This window comes from Heptranchias perlo, chromosome 12, assembly GCF_035084215.1.
Source record: "Heptranchias perlo isolate sHepPer1 chromosome 12, sHepPer1.hap1, whole genome shotgun sequence".
NCBI lineage: Eukaryota > Metazoa > Chordata > Chondrichthyes > Hexanchiformes > Hexanchidae > Heptranchias > Heptranchias perlo.
In genome coordinates, this window is record NC_090336.1 from 30,806,387 (window position 1) to 30,828,599 (window position 22,213).

At 41.2% G+C, this 22,213-nt stretch overlaps 1 protein-coding gene across 1 annotated transcript; it reads right to left on the reverse strand.

Moving 5' to 3' along the window:
* Positions 1-263: 263 nt before the first annotated feature.
* Positions 264-20,899, reverse strand: c12h11orf58 (chromosome 12 C11orf58 homolog). Its single transcript, XM_067993890.1, has 5 exons — positions 20,717-20,899; positions 18,763-18,852; positions 13,416-13,476; positions 7,554-7,663; positions 264-3,444 (listed from the first exon to the last, which is right to left on the reverse strand). The coding sequence occupies exons 1-5, from the start codon at positions 20,771-20,773 to the stop codon at positions 3,226-3,228; spliced, it is 537 nt and encodes a 178-aa protein (XP_067849991.1). The 5' UTR covers positions 20,774-20,899; the 3' UTR covers positions 264-3,225.
* Between the last annotated feature and the right edge of the window lie 1,314 nt (positions 20,900-22,213).

Genomic DNA, 22,213 nt, shown 5'->3' on the forward strand with positions numbered 1-22,213 from the left:
TCATTCATCATCGCTGGGTTAAAATCCTGGAACTCCCTACCTAACAGCACTGTGGGAGAATCTTCACCACTGCAGCAGTTCAAGGCAGATCACCACCACCTTCTCAAGGGCAATTAAGGATGGCAATAAATTCTGGCTTCGCCAGTGATGCCCACATTTTTTGTGGACCCACCAGTGTATGACTTATTTTGATAGCTCTTTTAAACTAAAATCCCGAGCTTGAAACAGTTAAAAAGAATTACCTTAAAATTAAGACTTCATGATTGGTGAAATGGCAGATGAAGTTTAATGCAGAAAAGTATGAAGTGATGCATTTTGGAAGGAAGAATGAGAGGCACTATAAACTAACTGGTACAATTTTAAACGGGTTCAAGGAACAGAGAGACCTAGGGGTTCGCATACACAAATCTTTGAAGGTGGCAGGATAAGTTGTTACAGCTGTTAAAAAGCACACAGGATCCTAGGCTTTATAAATAGAAGCACAAGAGTACAAAAGCAGAAGATATGCTTAGCCTTTATAAATCACTGGTTGGGCCTCAGCTGGAGTCTTGTCCAATTCTAGCCTCCACATTTTAGGAACTATGTGAAGGCCTTGGAGAGGATACAGAGGAGATTTACTAGAATGGTACCAGGGATGAGGGACTGGAGAAGCTGGGGTTGTTCTCAGAGCAGAGAAGGTTAAGAGATTTGATAAAAGTGTTCAAAATCATGAACAGTTTTGATAAGAGTAAATGAGAAACTGTATCCAGTGGCAGGTAGGTTGATAACCAAGACACAGCTTTAGGATAATTAGCAAAAGAACCAAGGGCGAGATGAGAATTCTCTAAGCAGCACGTTGTTATAATCTGGAATACATTGCCTGAAAGCAGGTTCACTAGTAACTTTCAAAAGGGAATTGGATATATACTTGAAAAGGGAAAAATTTGCAGGGCTATGGGGAAAGAGCAGAGGCATAGGACTAATTGGATAGGTCTGTCAAAGAGCCAGTATATGCACAATGGGCTGAATGGCCTCCTCACATACTGTAAGAGTCTGAGATAATGACTGTGTAAAGGCCAGCAAAAAGCAGTTGAGGCTGAGATCATTAATTTAATAGATAAATATTAGTGGCTTATAGATAGGTGTTGATTGTGATTAAAAATACACCATGTCCTACAACAGTTTCTGGGCTGCGCGAGGGGAACAAATGGAGAATTTTGGCTGTTGAATAATGAAGATGTGATGAATAGATGATTAGTTTGGAGTTTTGCTCAATTACCTTTGAGGTTCAAATATTAGTTTTTTAATGCTGAACTCTACTTCAGGAACTCAAATGAGTAGAGATATTGTCAGTGGAAAAATGGCTTGATGGGCTGAACAAGCTGTTCTCATTTATATAGACTGTAAATTAACTAAAGCATCAAGAAAAAATAGTGGCAGCATTCCAAAAAAGAGGGATACAAGCTTGGCAGGAAAATCAGTTCAAAGATGAAAATAATCTGGGCAGATCCTGTTTTTTTTTTTGTTTCCCCATATCCTATATTCTGATCAGGCAGTAATGGTGTACATCAGCAATATTTGTAAAATTGTCTGCAACTAACAAGCTGTACAGCTGTGAAAATCAACTTCACTGTCAATGTATACAAATGCAAGGTCACTCTGTCCAATAACAATTTTAGAAAACTTCCTGCTTTGATTTTTATACTTGTATTGGTTATTTTTAAATTACAATTTTAAAAAAGTGGTTTACACACATTTACACATTGTTGGTAAAAAATTCAGTTTGAATTAGCTATTTCTATTATTGTAGGGTTTGCAAGTTTAAAAAAACTACTCACTAGAGGATCAACTTAAATCAACTCATGATGTTTCATATGGTTCAACTCATTAAGAGGCAGTTTCAGGAGCCAAATATTCCCAGGCACTATTAACTTGACTGGAAAAAAAGTCTGGAGTGTTTTCATTTTTACCACCAAAAAAAGCCAGAAACTGACTCTGAGGATTTGAATATTGTTGTGGCAGGTTCTTCATGGGTAAAAACAGCAGCCATTTTGTTTTAAAATAAAGAACTTGGGACAAGAACAATAATTGCAGGATACCGTCCAGAGAAGAAAAAACCAGGCTACATATTACCAAGTTGGTCAGTTCTGTATATCCTGTAGATGGAAGGGGTAAACTGAAAAATTTAAATACAAAGTGTGTAAGTTGCACATGTTTGGGTATATTAAATCTGTTATTCAAATATCACCAAATGGGTACAAAGTAATCAATCAGAAAAGTGGATCATTTCTCAACCTGATCATACAAAAGGCCCAATCAATCCTGCTAATGTGTAAGTACAAGAATCACAATGTTCCTGTAACTAAGAGCTGCCCCAGTGTTTAAAGGATATTGTTATCATGATACTGGCTTCCAAGCCACAAGTTCCTGGCTCCAAACAGCAGCCATTTTGGAGGATCAAAGATGGTGCCACAAATAGTAGCATGTTGCAATTTTTCAATTCCAGGATCATCATAGACAACAGGTTTATTTTTCCAGTCAAGATTACAAGTTTTAACAGTTACTTTGTTGAAGGAAAAAAGACTTGTGGTGCATACTGTGGTATTTGATTCTTTAAAACTTGCTGCTTTTGTATTGGAATTTCTGGCTTGTAAACTGAAACCTCCTGACAACAATGATCCAATATCTACTGGATGCCAAGAAATCCTTCCTTTAGAGCAAATGTGATAAAATAGCAAATCTTTAACACAGATTTTTCTTAAGTTTTATTTTATATATACAGTATATGAACAGCTAAAAATTCTTAAGTTGAGTTTCAACTAGCCTTTGCCATCTAAATTTGATTTAAGTTCCTTGTATTGGACATTACTCACTTTTTAAAAAAAAATTGCACAAATGATATGCATTTATAAATTACAAGAGTCATAAGAAGTAACTCATCTTCATTTAGACGTTACACACTTGGAACTCTTTAAAATATGAGCAGGAAACTTTGGAAAACATGTAGCCATAAAAATAAAGTGAAAAAACTCAGCCATTTACACAAAATGAAGAGATTTAAAAAAAACTGAAGAAGTAGGAAATAGAACATGGGGACACAGTATAATGATGTGATAAGGAAGAGTCAGTCGTGTACCACTAAAATTGGAAACTAAACCCAATGCGATCCTGTGTTCAGTAAAATGTATAGTAATTGTACAATCCAGAACAATGAACAGAACAGGAGATTGTGTTAAAGGATTTGAGTTAGTTTGTAGATGACTTTACAAACATCATTTTATAATTGCTTTTCAGGTCCTGCTTTTTAGCATCTGCAACTTCTGACTGATGCTCATCACCGCTGGATTTCACACTGTCTGAAGAATAATCCTTTGATTGACCTTTATTTTGAGAGTCATTCAAGCTATCAGCTGCTGAATCTCCAGAAGCACTGACTTGTTGCACTTCTGGTTCCTCCACCTCTGGCTGCAAAACAGGTAAAATATTTTGAGAGCTTTCTAATCAACAATTTAAAAAAATTATTGACTTGCTGAATATTGATTATCACTGCATGCTTACAGTCCAGGCCCAACCACAACCCAACCTTCATCAAGTATACCCTGCCATAATTGGTCCCTGCTAAGCACATGCACCATCCTGCTCCACATTAATCCTGACCACCCAGATAGCTCTTCAACGTGGATTCCCACCTAATACCTCCCCCCGATGGTGACTTCATGTCCTGGACCACCTCAAGTGCTTCGATCCATGCCCAGCCTGACTGGTCTGGCTCTGGAGCTTTGGTGGTTCTTTGACTTTGTGCTCTGTGAAGACGGCTGGGGCAGATAAAAAGGAACCTGGTTGTGGGGGCAAAGAAGGAAGAAAATGGGAAAAACACCTAGAAAATGTTGCAGAGAAACCACACCAAGAATAGATAAAGAGATGGTACTTAAAAGATTGGGAGTACCTAAAGTAGAAAAATCACCCGGTCCAGGTGAGTTATTGAGGGAAGGGTAGAAATTGCAGAGGCTCTGGCCACAATCTTCCAAAGATATGGGAATGGTGCCAGAGGACTGGAGGTTTGCAAACGTTACAACCCTGTTCAAAAAAGGGGAGAGGGATAAACCCGTCAATTACAGGCCAGTCAGCCTAATGTCAGTGGCGGGAAAACTTTGGGACAAAATTAATTGGCACTTGGAAAAGTATGGGCTTACAAATGAAAGTCAGCACAAATTTGTTAAAGGAAAATAATGTTTGACCAACTTGATTGAGTTCCTTGATGGAGAGGCAGTTGATGTGTATATGGACTTTCAAAAAGCATTTGATAAAGTACCGCATAATAGACTTGTTAGCAAAATTAATGCCCATGGGATTAAAAAGAGTGGCAGCGTGGATGCAAAATTGGATAAGTGACTGAGCGCACAGGAGTGGTGAACGGTTGTTTTTCAGACTGGAGGGAGGTATACAGCGATGTTCCCCAGGGGTCGCTATTAGGACCACTACTCTGATATATATTAAAGACCTGGACTTGGGTATAATTTCAAAGTTTGCAGATGACATCAAACTTGGAAATGTAGTCAACAATGTGGAGGGTATTGACAGACATACTGGTGAAATGGGCAGTCACATGGCAGATGAAATTTAACACAAGTGTTAAGTGATTCATTTTGGTAGGAAGAATGAGGAGAGGCAATGTAAACTAAATGGTACAATTTTAAAGGGGGTGCAGGAACAGAGACCTGAGGGTGTACGTACACACATCTTTGAAGGTGGTAAGATAAGTTGAGAAGGCTGTAAAGATATAGGATACTGGGCTTTATTAATAGAGGCATAGAGTACAAAAGCAAGGAAGTTATGCTAAACTTTATAGAAAACACTGGTTAGGCCTCAGCTAGAGTATCATGTTCAATTCTGGGCACCACACTTTAGGAAAATGTCAGCCTTAGAGGGTGCAAAAGAGATTTACTGGAATGGTACCAGGGATAATGGACTTCAGTTATATGGAGAGACTGGAGAAGCTGGGATTGTTCTCCTTAGAACAGACAGTTAAGGGGAGATTTGATGGAGTAAATAAGGAGAAACTGTTTCCAGTGGCAGAGGGTCAGTAACCAAAGGTCACAGATTTAAAATGATTGGCAAAAGAACCAAAGGCGACATGAGGAAACATTTTTTTTTTAAAAACACTGAGCTATTATGATCTGGAATGCACTGCCTGAAAGGGTGGTGGAAGCAGATTCAATAATAATTTTCAAAAGAGAATTGGATAAATACATGAAGGGAAATTTTTTTTATAGGGCTATGGGGAAAGAGCAGGGGAATGGGACTAATTGGATAGCTCTACTGAAGAGCCTCCTCCTCTGCTGTATGATACTATGATCCTCTGATCTCTAAGGCATCAACAAGTTCCTTCACCTTTCCCCAGGCAGTCATTCATGCAAGGCACCAAGACATTGTGATCTAATGAATCTGACTCCACAGGTCATGTCTCAGTAAGCAGTTCAGATCCTCCTTGGTTCATGAAGATCAGGCACAAGACCTTGAAGTTAGGCCAATAGACACTTGTAGCTGTTACTTATATAACTCCCAAGTATAATCTTAAAATACAAAAAAGGAACTTGCCTGCAAACTGCATAAGAAGTTTTCCTAAAGGACTCTGCTGCTTTTTAAAAAAAAATTCATAAGAATTCTGAAATGTTCATGAGGTGCTTATATCTGCAATAGTTATTGATGCCATTATTTTGCCAGTATAATTCTGTTTTTTGTCAGAGCCCAACCGTTGCATTTCTATATAAGCATAATCAATCCCTTGTGCCATGGTAGGGATAAACTCAGACATACTGTGTGAATGAAAGTAGAATGGAGCAGTTTTCTCTCCGCTCAAGGCACTGATACAGGCTGTTATGCTGTGCCCTTGAGCAGGCAGCTCTTTGGTACCTCATCCAAGAGCATTAGATCATGTAAGACACCAGAGCAAAGATCAGCTAACAGTGAAAACCGAAGGTCTTGATTCTATATGCTTCATAAGAACTTAAATAGGAGCAGAAGTAGGCCAAACGGCCCTTGAGCCTGCTCTGCCATTCAATAAGATAATGGCTGATCTTTGACCTCAACTCCACTTCTCAGCCTTGAATATACTCAACGACTGAGCATCCACTGCCCTCTGGGGTAAAGAATTCCAAAGATTCACAACCCTGAGTAAAGAAATTCCTCCTCATCTCAATCTGAAATGGCCGACCCCTTATCCTGAGACTATGCCCCCTTCAATAACATATCAGGAGCACATTCTACCCACTGAACCACGGAGAAACATTTTCTGTTTTTAAAAAAAGGCACCTTGGGGATACTTTTAACCCCACTACCACCATGTTTTCTCAGCATAAATGGAGTAATAGCGAAACAAAAAAAAGCCAACTGCGATTTTCGAGCAGGCCTCGATTTGGGCACCCAGTGCTCCTGCCAGAAACAGGCAGGAGTCTCATTATGCCACATAAATCGGGGTCCTGTGACAGTTAATATTCCAATGCCATTTTGATAAAGGACAGTGCAATGCCCACTGAGTGCTGGACCCACCCACTATATATAGCAGAAACCAATACAACTTAGAGATCGCTGAAAGCATGTCTGGTAAGGAAGAAAAAACACTTTATATGGCACTTTCTAGGCATCAGGAGTGTAATTGCTTTCCTGTTCCACGCTGACAATCGTCCCCCCCTTCAATAATTCTGTTGCCCCACGCAAATGGCCCAGCCCTCCCCTTTAATGTGGTGCTGCAGGCCCATGCTCTAGCCGGCCTGCCAGATTTCTGCCCCTCAAAATGGCAGCACGTCAATAAATTTAAAATGAGACCTGATCATCAAAACAGTTCAGCCCTCTTGCCAGCAGAATCAAGCAGGCTTTGCAATCACTGTGCCCACTACGCCCAATATATGCTGAAGTCCAACATCAGGGCCCATAAGTTCTGAGTTGAGAATTTCAAAACTGAATATCGCAGTCTGAACCACCATTTCAGATACTTACTGGTACACATACCAACCACTATAGCAGCAAGAGCCCCAGGGGTATACCATGTGCCCATGCATGCTACATCACTGAGGTTCAATGCTGTAATTTCACCAGGGAGCAGCCAACGAGGCCAGCCACTTCCCCACAGCAGAGGCAAACAAAGCTCAACCCAGATGTGGGTTCACCTCTCCTAATGGAAAATTATAGAATTTCACTCAATTATTAAATCATAAGAACAGGAGTAGACCTTTCAGCCTCTCAAGCCTACTCCTCCATTCAGTTAGATCATGGCTGATCTGCACCTCAACTCCATATCCCTTGATACCTTTACCTAACAAAATTCTATCTATCCACCTAAAATTGTCCTAGCATCCACAACCTTTTGGGGAGGGGAGGGAGTTCCAGGTTTCTACTACCCTTTGTGTGAAAAAGTGCTTCCTGATTTCACTTGAATGGCCTAGCTCTAATTTTAAGATTATGTCCCATTGTTTTTGATTTCCCCTGGGGGGGTGGGGGAGGAGCGAGGGAGGAGGAAAGAAAAAAAAAAGGTTTTGAAAACAAGTTAATGCTTCTGGGAACAGGATGCTCATTACCTCACTGAAGCCTAATCCACAGTGTCGTCTGTTCCTTCCCGACAGCTGACTGTCCAAACTCTGATGAAACTGATGCTCCAGCTCCTCATTTATTTTCTTATCTTCATCACCTAAAAAAACAAATACCTTCACTACACGTCTCCATATCAGCCATTCCTTGAACTAGTTTAGGAAGACCATTTTTATGGCAGAAATATTAAGACAGAATTCCAAGTAGTAAAAAAAAATCACTGCATTCTTGGTGTTGGCGCTCTCCCCTTTCTCCCCACCCGCCTCCTTCCAGGTAAGAGTCTTTTAAAACAAAGTACATTTCAATTGCACCTATGCCATTCATACATGCATTGTAAAAACTCATGTCATTAGTTTCAAAATAATTTGTATGATTCTTTAACAAGTCATGAATATCCAATATATAAAGCTCACCACTAAATCACAGACATTTTGAGTCACAATGCTAAGTCAACCTCCCGTCCTCAGTGAAAGCATGCATTTCCCCCACCAAATACAAGTCTGGAAATTTCTTAACTTTCATTTGAGCTGGGAGTAATAAAATATGACAGGTACGGTAGGTAAGGCAATCGAGTAGTGTAGCGATTAGGGTAAAGATAAGCAGAGTGTGACAAGAAGCAACAGTGTTTAACGATAATAGTGCATCAGCGAATAAGGTCAAATCAGGGAAAATGGTAAAAAAGTTAAAATTAAAGGCACTTTATCTGAATGCACAAAGCATTCATAACAAGATAGATGAATTGATGGCACAAATCAGAGCCAGAGTTTTAAAATAAGGGGTCTCTAAGACAGATGAGAATTTTTTTCTCAGACGGTCATGAGTCTGTGGAACTCCCTTCCCCAGAGAGCGGTGGAGGCAGGGTCATTGAATATTTAAGGCTGAGTTAGATAGATTCCTGATTAACAAGGGAGTCAAAGGTTATAGTAGGTAGATGGGAAAGTAGGGTTAAGGTCACAATCAGATCAGCCATGATCTTATCAAATGCCAGAGCAGGCTCGAGGGTTCGAATGGCCTACTCCTGCACTTAATTTGTATGTTCATACGTATGTTCATACATGGAGATAAATGGGTTTGATCTAATAGCCATTAGAGAGACATGGTTGCAAGGTGACCAAGGTTGGAAACTAAATATTCCAGGGTACTTGACGTTTCGAAAAGACAGATAAAATGGAAAAGGAGGGGGTGTAGCCCTGATAATAAAGGATGACATAAGGATAGTAGTCAGGAAGGATGTTGGCTTGGAAGATCAGGAAATAGAATCAGTGTGAGTGGAGATAAGAAATAACAAGGGGCAGAAAACACTGATGGGAGTAGTCTATAGGCCCCCGAACAGTAGTTATACTGTTGGACAGAGTATTAGTCAAGAAATAATAGGAGTTTATAACAAAGGTAAAACAATAATCGGGGTACTTTAATCTTCATATAGACTGAACAAATTAAATTGGCAAACGTAGTTTGGAGGACAAGTTCATGGAATGCATTAGAGAGAGTTTCCTAGAATATGTCATGGAACCAACCAGGGAACAGGCTAATTTAGATCTTGTCTTGTGTAATGAGACAGGGTTAATTAGTAATCTCATAGTAAGGGATCCTCTGGAGAAGAGTGATCACAATATGATAACATTTTGAGTTCAAGAGTGACGTACTTAAGTCTGAAACTTAAATAAAGCCAATTATATAGATATGAGGAGCAAGTTGGTCAAGGTAGATTGGGAAATTAGATTAAAAGGTATGATGATAGATAAGCATTTAAATAAATATTTCATCATTCTCAACAGATATACATTCCATTGAGAAATAAAAACTCCAGGGGAAAAATGATCCATCCGTTGCTAACTAAAGAAGTTAAGGATAGTATTAGATTAAAAGAAAAGGCTTATAATGTTGCCAAGATGATTAGTAAGCCTGAGGATTGGGAGAGTTTTAGAAACCAAAGGATGACCAAAAAATTGATAACGAAGGAGAAAACAGAGTAAATTAGCAAGAAATATAAGAACAGATTTAAGAGCTTCTACAAGTATATAAAAAGGAAAAGAGTAATGAAAGTACATGTGGGTCCCTTACAGGCTGAGACAGAAAAAATTATAATGGGGAATAAGGTAATGGCAAAGACATTAAACAAATATTTTGTATTTGTCTTCACAGTAGAAGACAAAAAAATACCAGAAACAGTGGGGAACCAAGGGTCTAATGAGAGTGAGGAATTTAATATAATTAAGGTCAGTAAAGAAAAAGTACTAGAGAAATTAATGGGACTAAAAGCCGACAAATCCCCTGGACCTGATGGCCTACATCCTGGGGTTCTAAAAGAGGTGGCTGCAGAGATAGTGGATGCATTGGCTGTGATCTTCCAAAATTCCCTAGCTTCTAGAACAGTCCCAGTGGATTGGAAGGTAAGTAAATGTAACACCGCTGAGAGAAAACAGGGAACTACAGGCCAGTTAGCTTGAGATCAGTCGTTGGGAAATGCTGGAACCCATTATTAAGGAAGTGGTAACAGGGCATTTAGAAAATCATAGTATGATTAGGCAGAATCAACATGGTTTTATGAAAGGGAAATAGTGTTTGACAAATTTATTAGAGTATTTTTTGAAGATGTAACTAGCAGTGTAGTATATTTGGATTTTCAAAAGGCATTTGATAAGATGTCACACAAAAGGTTGTTACACAAGTTAACGGCTCATGGGGATAACATATTAGCATGGTTAGAGGATTGGTTAACGGACAGAAGAGAGTAGGAATAAACAAACAAATAAACAGTCAGTCAATTTCAGGTTGGCAGGCTGTAACTAGTTGGGTGCTGCAAGGATCAGTTCTTGGGCCTCAGCTAGCTACAATCTATATTAATGACTTAGGTGAAGGGACCATGTGTAATGTATCCAAGTTTGGTAATGACACAAAGCTAGATGGGAAAGTAAGCTGTGAAGAGGACACAGTCTGCAAAGGGATATGAACAGATTAAGTGAGTGGGCAAGAAGGTAGCAGATGGAGTAGAATGTGGGGAAATGTGAGGTTATTCACTTTGGTAGTAAGAATAGAAAAACAGAATATTTTTAAATGGTGAGAAACTATTAAATGTTGGTGTGGAGAGATTTGGGTGTCCTTGTACACAAAACACAGTTAACATGCAAGTACAGCAATCAATTAGGAAGGCAATTGGTATGTTGGCCTTTATTTCAAGGGGTTGGAGCACAAGAATAAGGCAGTCTTGCTACAATTGTACAAGGCTTTGGTGAGACCACACCTGGAGTAGTGTGTACAGTTTTGGTCTCCTTACCTATGGAAGGATATACTTGCCTTAGAGGCAATGAAACGAAGGTTCAGTAGATTAATTCTTGGGATGAGAGGGTTGTCCTATGAGGAGAGTGAGTAAAATGGGCCTATATTCTAACGAGTTTCGACGATTGAGAGGCGATCTCATTGAAATGTATAAAATTCTTAGAGGGCTTGACAGGGTAGATGCTGAGAGGCTGTTTCCCCTGGCTGGAGAGTCTCAGGATAAGGGGTCTACCATTTAGGACTGAGATGAGAGGGAATTCTTCAGAGGGTTGTGAATGCTCATTGAGTACATTCAAGACCGAGATCGATAGATTTCTGGACTCGAGGAATCAAGGGATATGGGGGAATCGGGCAGGAAAGTGGAGAGATGAGGTCGAAGATCAGCCATGATCTTACTGAATGGCAGAGCAAGCTCGAGGGGCCATATGGCCTACTCCTGCTCATATTTTTTATGTTCTCATATAGCCTCATGATTATGGTACTGGACTAGCAACCTAGAGGTAGTGAGTTCAAATCCCACCATGGCAAGCAGTGAAGCAGAACAAACCAATTTTTAAAAAAAACATTGAAAACATTTAACTATTTCTTCTGAAATGGGTCCTTTAAAATTAAATTACCTGCATCAAGACATATGGGGACAGATCAGATTAGCATCAACACTCCAGTTCCAAACACTGCACAAATCAGAAATGACAAGACCACTGCACGGTGACTCTCACTACCAGACAGAACAGCCAACAACTGCATTGTTCCCCATCACATCATTTCATATATGGGTTATATGCATCCAAAAGTAAGGGTTGCTTTCTTAAGGTTTTTTTTTGCATAACTGTTTATACAAAGGCAGATTCACAGTTCTAAGCGTTTAAACAAATTTTGGGAGACTGGAAGGTCATTTGTCTGGTTCTAGTGTGAAAAGCACCATCAAACTTTTTTTTTTTAATACAGGTGAGGTGCCTGAAGATTGGAGGGTAGCAAATGTTGTGCCTTTGTTTAAGAAGGGCGGCAGGGAAAAGCCTGGGAACTACAGACCGGTGAGCCTGACATCTGAAGTGGGTAAGTTGTTAGAGGGTATTCTGAGAGACAGGATCTACGGGCATTTGGAGAGGCAGGGACTGATTAGAAACAGTCAGCATGGTTTTGAGAGAGGAAAATCATGTCTCACGAATTTGATTGAGTTTTTTGAAGGGGTAACCAAGAAGATAGATGAGGGCTGTGCAGTAAACGTGGTCTACATGGACTTTAGCAAAGCCTTTGACAAGGTAGGTTGTTACATAAGGTTAGATCTCACGGGATCCAAGGTGAGGTAGCCAATTGGATACAAAATTGGATTGACGACAGAAGACAGAGGGTGGTTGTAGAGGGTTGTTTTTCAAACTGGAGGCCTGTGACCAGCGGTGTGCCTCAGGGATCGGTGCTGGGTCCGCTGTTATTTGTTATTTATATTAATGATTTGGATGAGAATTTAGGAGGCATGGTTAGTAAGTTTGCAGATGACACCAAGATTGGTGGCATTGTGGACAGTGAAGAAGGTTATCTAGGATTGCAACAGGATCTTGATAAATTGGGCCAGTGGGCCGACGAATGGCAGATGGAGTTTAATTTAGATAAATGTGAGGTGATGCATTTTGGTAGATCGAATCAGGCCAGGACCTACTCCGTTAATGGTAGGGCGTTGGGGAGAGTTATAGAACAAAGATCTAGGAGTACAGGTTCATAGCTCCTTGAAAGTGGAGTCACAGGTGGATAGGGTGGTGAAGAAGGCATTCGGCATGCTTGCTTTCATTGGTCAGAACATTGAATACAGGAGTTGGGATGTCTTGTTGAAGTTGTACAAGACATTAGTAAGGCCACACTTGGAATACTGTGTACAGTTCTGGTCACCCTATTATAGAAAGGATATTGTTAAACTAGAAAGAGTGCAGAAAAGATTTACTAGGATGCTACCGGGACTTGATGGTTTGACTTATAGGGAGAGGTTGGATAGACTGAGACTTTTTTCCCTGGAGAGTAGGAGGTTTAGGGGTGATCTTATAGAAGTCTATAAAATAATGAGGGGCATAGATAAGGTAGATAGTCAAAATCTTTTCCCAAAGGTAGGGGAGTCTATAACGAGGGGGCATAGATTTAAGGAGAGGGGAGTGATACAAAAGGGTCCAGAGGGGCAATTTTTTCACTCAAAGGGTGGTGAGTGTCTGGAACGAGCTGCCAGAGGCAGTAGTAGAGGCGGGTACAATTTTGTCTTTTAAAAAGCATTTGGACAGTTACATGGGTAAGATGGGTATAGAGGGATATGGGCCAAGTGCAGGAAATTGGGACTAGCTTAGTGGTATAAACTGGGCGACATGGACATGTTGGGCCGAAGGGCCTGTTTCCATGTTGTAAACTTCTATGATTCTATGAATAAAAAAAATGTACTTTAGATTATGCCTTGAGGAATCAAGTGGTGGTGTGTGGAGAAGAAAGGCAGAATCGAGAAAGTAGCCGTAGGAATTGTGTGTGGGAGGGGGTGGAAAGGCAAGACTATGTTAGAACAAGGCAGTAATTCAATAAAATGCCCTTCTTTCGCTCACCTGTCCTGAAGAGCGAGGTTGATTTGTGGTCTCCTGGATGTGGGCGTCCAGTGTGATCTTTCTGAAGAGATAAAATTGACATTGCATTTTATGTCAAAAAGAATTTGGCAAAATAGCTCAGAAAAATTTTAGCATTGTACAGACTAACCTATAAAGCAGGGTCAGATTTTATTATGCAAGTTATGAATGAAACCCATTTCTCAACCACAGAAAACTATGAAACAATCTGTCAGACATCACAAGCCAATTCCTCCTCAGAAAAGTGCACCTAAATTGCTGAACTCGTACTCTATCCTCATGGTAAAATTACCAATTATTGCAATTGAGAACAAATTTGAACTGTATACCAATTCCATTTGGAATGGCAGTGTTTTTTAAAACAAATTGCTATAGGGAAAGTCACTTTATACACAGTCTTAACCTGGTTTCTACTGGGATCAGGAGTGAAAAACTGAGTTTATTAGATGCAATTAAAGCTGTTACTGATAGTTGTGGTCTTGTATATTACTCAGCTAAGACTTCAGAGAAAGATTCCCAGATGAGTTCAAAATATAACTTTTGTAAGCTGAATTCAATGACTACGTGTCTGAAATATTATGGTAATTGATTTTAATGAAAACTTCGCATTAAATATTGTACTAGATTACTATTGCCAGATTGCAAATGAAGGCTACAGGTGACTTAAATCAATTAGTTACAAATGACATTTCAGAAACTACTTACAGCAGCTGTACGATCTGCTTTAATACCAGCAGTTACTTTTTTTAAAAAAAACTTCTGGTCGTTAAGCTTTCCTTTCAACTCTATATTAAAGAGCTTTTCTTTCCCAGTTTATGCCCATCTCCCCTTTGGATTGTTCTGTCTCCTGATGTTCCTTGCACTTAGTGATTGGCTGCATCCAGTCAGATGGTGTGCAGGCAAAGATGGCTACAATCATCAGGGAGTCAAAGCCTCTATAATGACTGGATAAGTTCTCAAGGAAAGTCACTATCAAACTACTGGGGTAGGGAGTAGCTCTAAACTATAACCTTTAAGGAACTGAAGTAACATGAATAAATCTCCTGCCTTAAGGCATTTCCACAATAGCATATCAGCATTAATTTATATATAATTTGTATTCAATATAAACCTTATTTCCCTATGATACACCTTTAATACAACCAAAGAGGCAATATCTCAAGCTTAGGTATTGCATTCTGAAGTGAACATGGTTCTTTGACCCAAGCATTGATTGAGATTTTTCTCCTTAAACTTGGATCTCTCCTGAAATGTTTGTTTGAAACCCATCGAGGAGAACACTGACCAGAAGGCCTTGTTCTCATGAAAAGCATTCTGCTTATGCAGAGCCTCCACTCAGATTTGGTCCTAAAAGCAACTGGAACAGCCCCCAGTTTCCCTGATTGATAAAAAAAAACCTGAAAGAAACCTGACAACCAAGGTTTGGGTTTCTGAGAACAAAAGGGAAACACATAGCTAAGCAAGATAATAGGGAAACTGAATTCCCAAATCACTACTCTCAGCCAGCATCTGCACAAGCCAAGTCTGCTTTGAATTGAGGCTGCTAATAGTTTACCAAATATGCCTTACCAACAATTTGAGCTTGCCTACTACCCTTAAAGGTATATTTTGCATCCGACTGAGCTTTTCTTCACCAAGTATACAGGTTATAAGAGCCCTGAGACTTCCAGATGTGAGACTGTTCTAGGGAGATAGTTTAAAATTTGGGATTTGAATTGATCCCAGATTAGCAAGTACCGAAGGCTACGCCAAGGAGTGCAACAACCACTGGCCATATTTACCAATATCAAGTTAGTGGTCTTAGACTGGTAGAGTAAAATGTGTAGTTGGCAGATCCAGGTTAGCCCCAAAAGAGCCATGAGCATGCATGCTTGGACTTGTCCAGAGCTCTCTCTTCCCCAGTAGGCTCATTTACAATGTTAGAAAATTGCAGGCCAGAGTGTTTGCTTTCTCTGAACATTGAAAAGCTTATCAAGTGCCCAGCACTCCTGTGCCTTTGCTTGAAGTATTCAACACCCAGTGTGAACTCAAACCCATATGGATTGGCTTCCTGGAGGGCATCATAGTATAATTTTGATGTGGAGATTCCGGTGATGGACTGGGGTTGACAATTGTAAACAATTTTACAACACCAAGTTATAGTCCAACAATTTTTATTTGAAATCTACAAGCTTTCGGAGGCTTCCTCCTTCCTCAGGTAAATGTAGATTTCAAATAAAAATTGTTGGACTATAACTTCAAATAAAAATTGTTGGACTATAACTTAGTATAACTTTAGCAGACTCAGGCAATCAGACAGGGAGTGACCAAGTTGTACTGTCACTTCACATTGATATGCAAATTAATTCTCTGCATTGATGTGAAAACAGCATTAAAACACACCAAGCAACTAGGATTCCATGCAAAATCTTGACTGAGCTCAGGGGGCTGAACATTACATTAACTTGCTCCATCAGGGATTGTCACATGTTGACAGAGGCTGCTTCTACCCTGTTCCAGAATGGGATGATTGGCCTGCATCAGAGAAGTAACCTGCTAGTCCTTTACCCAATACAAGAGTCCTTTCTCTAATGAGACCACAATTGTTACCCAACTCTAAGGACTGGAAAGGAGTTGCTTCTATGTGGAGCGACAGCTGGAATCACTGGCACCAAGGTAGTCAGTAGCATGTGCATCAATAATAGGCTCAGATGATCTGACCCTTGTATTGATTGAAACGGATAATTCATATAACCAGTGTATATTTTAAACTGTCCCCTTGACAGGCACTAGGTTTTGGACTTTGATGGAGTGGGTAAGCAGGGCACCAAGTCAGCAGGAACTGATCAACCGTTCAGTGGTCTGGAACAGCAGAGTCAGAACAAGTAGCTCACTTACTTCTGGCAATGTAGGAACTAGCCTTAAAATAATGGTGGATTTTTTGTTCTATTGTCTTTCCAAGCAATTTTTTTTCTCCCCATCTTCAGGTGCCATTGGACCACAGCCCATTCCCCAGCTGAAATAGTCAGGTAAACAGTCTAATTGTAGGTCTCTACTGAACTATATCCATTGGCTGAGACATGAGAAGGTCTTAAGCTGCCTTGGCCATCAAGGTTTCTTCCCAGAAGAAAATGTTTTACAGCTGGCTCAGCCAAGATAAGGAACGTAAAATGTGGTGAATCAAGAATATCCTACCTCTAAGATTCCTTGCTCACCCATCCCCTCTGCTCTGACCTACATTGGGCCTTGGTCCCCCAATGCTTCAAATTTAAAATTCTCACCCCCTGTGTTTAAATCCCCTTATGGCCTCACCCCATCCTATGTATGTAACCTTCTCCAGCCCAACAACTCTGAGAACTCTGTGTTCCTCCAAGTCCAGCCTTCTGTGCATGCCCCAGCACTGGCAGCTGGTGCTTTCAGCCATTGAGGTCCTACAGGCTGGAATCCCTCCCTAAACTTCTGCCTTTCCGCCTCCCACTCGTCCTTTATCACTTATCTTTGACCAAGCTTTTAGTCACCCCTCCTCATATCTTCTCCTTTTGGCTTGGTGTCAACTTTTGTCTGATTGCACTTCTGAGAAAAATGTCCCAAGGCATGTCAATGTTAAAGGTGCTATATAAATGCAAGTTATTGCTGTCAGCAATATTTCACATGATAAACAACCAAACCAAACTCAGTTTTATTTGTATAAATATTGGATGTTAATCCCATCAAGCTGAAGGATGGAAAGTTTTGTAATTTTTGCACATGTTAAACAGCAACACAAGTCACAAGTTAGGTGGAGGGTAAAGAATGGACAAACTTACAGTTATGTAGTACCTCATCACATCCTCAGGATGTTCCAAAGCACTTTACAGTCAATTAATTACTTCTGAGATGCATTCACTGTTATGATGTAGGCAAACATGGCAGCCAATGTGCACACAGCAAGGTCACACAAACGGCAAATTAATGACCAATTAAGCTGCTTTTGGTGGTATTGTTTAATGGAGGAATGTTGGCCAGGACACCAGGAGAACTATCCTCCTCCTCTTCAAGTTGTACCATGGAACCTTTACCTATCACCTGTAAAAGCAGAATGGGCCTTGATTTAACATCTCATCTAAAGAACTGCACCTCTGACAATGCAGCACTTCAATACTTCAAGTGCTGGAATAGGGCTCAAACCCACAACCTTCTGACCCAGAGGCAAATAAGTGCTATCAACTAAGCCAAGCTAACTCCAAAAGCTCTTTACACAACCTCAAACTCACTGCACTTGTGTATTATTTGCACACCAGCCATTCTTATGGTTCCTGAATGTAAATTAGTGTGAATTGATTTATTTTAGTAGGAAGAATGAGGAGAGGCAATATAAACTAAATGGTACAATTTTAAAGGGGTGTAGGAACAGAGACCTGGGGCTATATGTGCACAACACTTTGAAGGTGGCAGGACAGGTTGAGGCCTTTAAAAAAGGCATACAGGATGCTTGGCTTTATAAATAGAGCCATATGGTACAAAAGCAAGGAAGTTATACTAAACCTTTATAAAACACTGGTTAGGCCCCAGCTAGAGTAATGTGGCCAATTCTGGGCACCACACTTTAGGGAAATCCCAAGGCCTTAGAGAGGATGTTTACTAGAATGGTACCAGGAATGAAAGACTTCAGTTACGTGGAGAGACTAGAGAAACTGGGGTTGTTCCTCTTAGAGCAGAGACAGTTAAGGGGAGATTTGATAGGGGTGTTCTAAATCATGAAGGGTTTTGATTGAGTAAATAAGGAGAAACTGTTTCCAGTGGCAGGAGTGTCAGTAACCAGAGGCAACATGAAGGAAAAAAAAATTTACACTGCAAGTTATGATCTGGAATGTGCTGCCTTAAAGGGTGGTAGAAGCAGATTCAATAATAACTTTCAAGGGGAATTGGATAAATACTTGAATGGGAAAAATGTGCAGGGCCAAGAGCAGGGGAGTGGGACTAATTCGATAGCTCTTTCAAAGAGGCGGCACAGACACGATGGGCCGAATGGCCTCAGTCAGTGCTGTATAATTCTATGATTCTAAGAAATGAACAAATTCTGAGCAGTTGCGTGCTGTAGACCTACCCCCATCAAGAATCCAGTTGAACCTACCCAGACTTAGTTCACGTATCATCTAGTTTTGCTTTTATTTTGCACGAAACATCAATCTAACCACAAAGATTCCAGATGGCCAAGTAATTTTATCGCTGCCCACTTTATTGGTAGTCTTTTGAGTCAGGAACAAAATACTGTGATGGCTTTGGAAAGAGTACATTTTAAATGATAATTTCTCTCCTTCCTTTCCCATCCCCCATTAAAATCTAGTACAGAATGCAACTTGCAGTTTACCTTCCCAGCTCCCATTAGCCTTAGGAATTTTAGCTTCCGCTCATCATCACCCAAATCAGCCGATTCCCAGGTAGTACTACATCCTTTATCCTGCAAAGGGAAAGAGGGGGATTATCTTTGGAACAGAAAAAGAAAATGAACTTCTTCACTCAGATATATCAGTAATTCTTATATTTGCTGTTAACAGGTACCAGTCAAAAGATACAATTCTTCTTTGTGCCAAATTATGCATTTTATTTCATTAAAAAAAAATTGATGTCCTACAGTTAGAGCAAGTTTCAGATAAATGAGCTATGTATCCAGCGTGTGGAATCGGCATCTAAAATGGTGACTTATTCCACTTTGCAGCTAGGCAATTCCAAGTCCAGAATACTTCCCCTAGGTGCAGTTGACAAAGGCTTACTGAGGACAACAACAACTTGCTTTTATAGGACACTTTTAACACAGAAAAATGCCCCAAGGCACTTCATTTAAGAAAATCAGTGTGTCTTCATTCATTTCCAGTCTGCATATCACACTTCCTGTGACACTTAATCACAATTTCATTCATCTTCTGGCACCATTTATTCTACCCAATTACCAGACATTATGATACAAAGCAATAATCTCGGGAAAAAAATACATTTTTCTTAATGCTGGTTAATTCTGACCTGGAGCCAAGATTGACTAACATTTTATAAACTGCAAACAGAAGCTTCAGTTACTTAAGAGTTCAACTGTTAGTATTTAAGGGCATGAAGTCTATTTTTAAAATAAGAAATCCAGCTTTCAAGAATTCAGTTATTATAGGTGTAGCCTTAAAGAAACACACCTGTACTTTAGTAGCACTGTGCACTACATTATAGAAATCTCCTGCCCTTATAAACTAGTACCTCTGTGACTTACTAGGAGTAACACCATAGGAAATTCCTTGTATTTAAAACACATGTTGCAAGAATTGATCAGAAAGGTTTCATTGTTGAATTAGTTGATGGCACTGACATCAAACAATATGGCCAAAAGAACACTACAATTTTAGTTGTGTCCCAAGTTGTGGGTGGAGTGGGAGGGAGGAGGGCACAGTGCTTACTTCCAATTGCTACCCAGTGAAGCATGCTCAAAAATGCACAAAAAAGTGTGTATATCAGGGTGAAGTTCAGTTGTGTGGTCAAATAACTTATGAACACCTAATATCAGCAAGTGCTAGCAGGCTATAGGACACAAAAAATTGAGACATGGGGCAAAATAGTGGAGGGTTGCTAGTGTCCATGGAACCTTATCCCAACACTGGTGCAGGTGGCGAGGAGGGCAGTAGGAACACATGGGTTTTAAAATCTCATTGTACCGCTCTTACAAGCATCACTCCCACCACTGACAGCTGAGCCCAAAAAAAAAACACACAACCCTTCCCCCAATCTATAAAAACATTGCAGGGGAAGGGGGAGGAGAGGAGAGGAGGGAAATCAGCACCCACTTAAACCGGAATTGCCACCAGTCCCTTCTCTGGAATGGAAAGTTTAATTTGGTCAAAGTTTGTGAGGAGCCACCGCAGATCGGTGCACGTGGTCTCTGGCGGCCCCGGCCGCAGGTCCTTCCCTCCCTCCCCTTCACCTCACGTTTGTTTCTGGTAAAAAAAAGAGGTGGAAAAACCCTCCCCCAAGATCAGGGGAGGGAGACTCTTGGGCCACAGCCTTAACTCCCGAGGCCGCAGAAAGAGACCGAAGCTTCCCCTCTCCACCCACTGACTGACTGGGAATGGGCCGCCTCCACACAAAGGGACGGTGAGCGTTCCCCCCACTCCCTAAAACAGGAGCACCATGTCTGGAGGAGGGGGGGAAACCCTCTTCCACCCTCCCTCGGCCGGCCGGCCCGGGGAATTTACCCCACGGTCCGAGCTTGAAATCACAGGCCGCTGGCTCCCAGTTGGAGCCCGGCCTCATCTGAAGCTCGCGAGTAAGGTAAAGGGTTGAATTACATTGGGTGAAGCGGGCCTCTTAGCGCCGTGCTCCCTCCGCTCATCTCCCGAGCTCATGGCGGCTCCGTCTCCTCCTCCAGCGGGCTGTTCCCGGACCCCCCGCCGCCGCCGCTGCCGCCGCCTCTCCTCCTCCTCCTCCGCTTTAATCCCCCCGGGGCTCTCGCTCTCGCTCCGCTCGCTCGCGCTCTCTCTCTCCCTGCGTCCTCCGCGCGCCCCTCGCCGTGCACCCTGGGAATTGTAGTTCCGCTCGCCGCCCCGCGCTCCGCCCGCGCCCGCGCCGCGCCGCTCCCGCACTACAACCCCCAGCCTGCACCCGCGGCAGGGTCAGCCGCATGGCAAAGTGGCATCGGCTGCGGTTCAGAGTCCAGCGCGGCTCTGCTGTTGGGGGAAGTCGGTTCCCACGCTGAACCCACGTTCTTTTTTTTCCAAAAAAAATATACATTAGTCATAAAATTTGCAGCAAAAACATATTGTCATGTCACATTCCAAACGTGCGCAATACAGATTATACAATTTGCAGGTTGCATCAAGTGCCAATGAACACATTGTACATGATTACAGTTGGTGACACTCTGGGGTGCCTCATTGCATTATACTCAATACAGATTATTGATTACAGATTCATTACAGGTACATTACAGCAATTTGAATTTTACATTCTGCCTGGGGTGGGGGGGGTTTACTCTGATTGCAGCCCCTTGGTATACAATGGCGGGAAGGCTCTAAATGGTTGCGCACATTGCCTATTTTAATTAAACCAATGGAGGTGACGCTGGATTGCTCCAGTGTCACTAACAAATAGGCAACTGCACAAGTGTCCCCTCAAAGTCAGGAGGCACCACTAATGTAATTAAGCATAAAATCTAACTAAACTACAATAAACTTACAATTTAAATCACGACGTTATTGGTGACACTCTTGTGCCTTGCGGTGCCCGCCGATCGCAGAAGGCCCCGAGCGTACCAGTGGACACCGCGTGTTGTGACCCAGATTGTAAAGCCATTTACCCCTGTGCTTGCTGACCTGCATTTGTTCCCAGTCCAGCAACACCTCAATTTTAAAATTCTCTTACTGGCATTCAGATCCCTCCATGGCCTCGCCCCTCTCTATCTCTGTAACTTCCTCCACCCCTACAACCCTTCAAGATCTCTGCGCTCCTCCAATTCTGGCTTCTTGCGCATCTCCGATTTCCTTCGCTCCACCATTGGTGGCTGAGCCTTCAGCTGCCTAGGCCTTAAGGTCTGTAATTCCCTCCCTAACCGCGCCGCCTCTCTATCTCCTTTAAGTTGTTTCTTAAAACCTACTGCTTTGACCAAGCTTTGACCAATGTGTCTTTATGTGACTTGGTGTCAAATTTTGTCTGATAACACTCCTGTGAAGCACCTTTTGACGTTTTACTACGATAAAGCTGCGATATAAATGCAAGTTGTTCTTGTTTATTTTGTCAAAAATAACACGTAAAACTGATTGAAAGCAAAAAATGCTTATTTTAGAAAT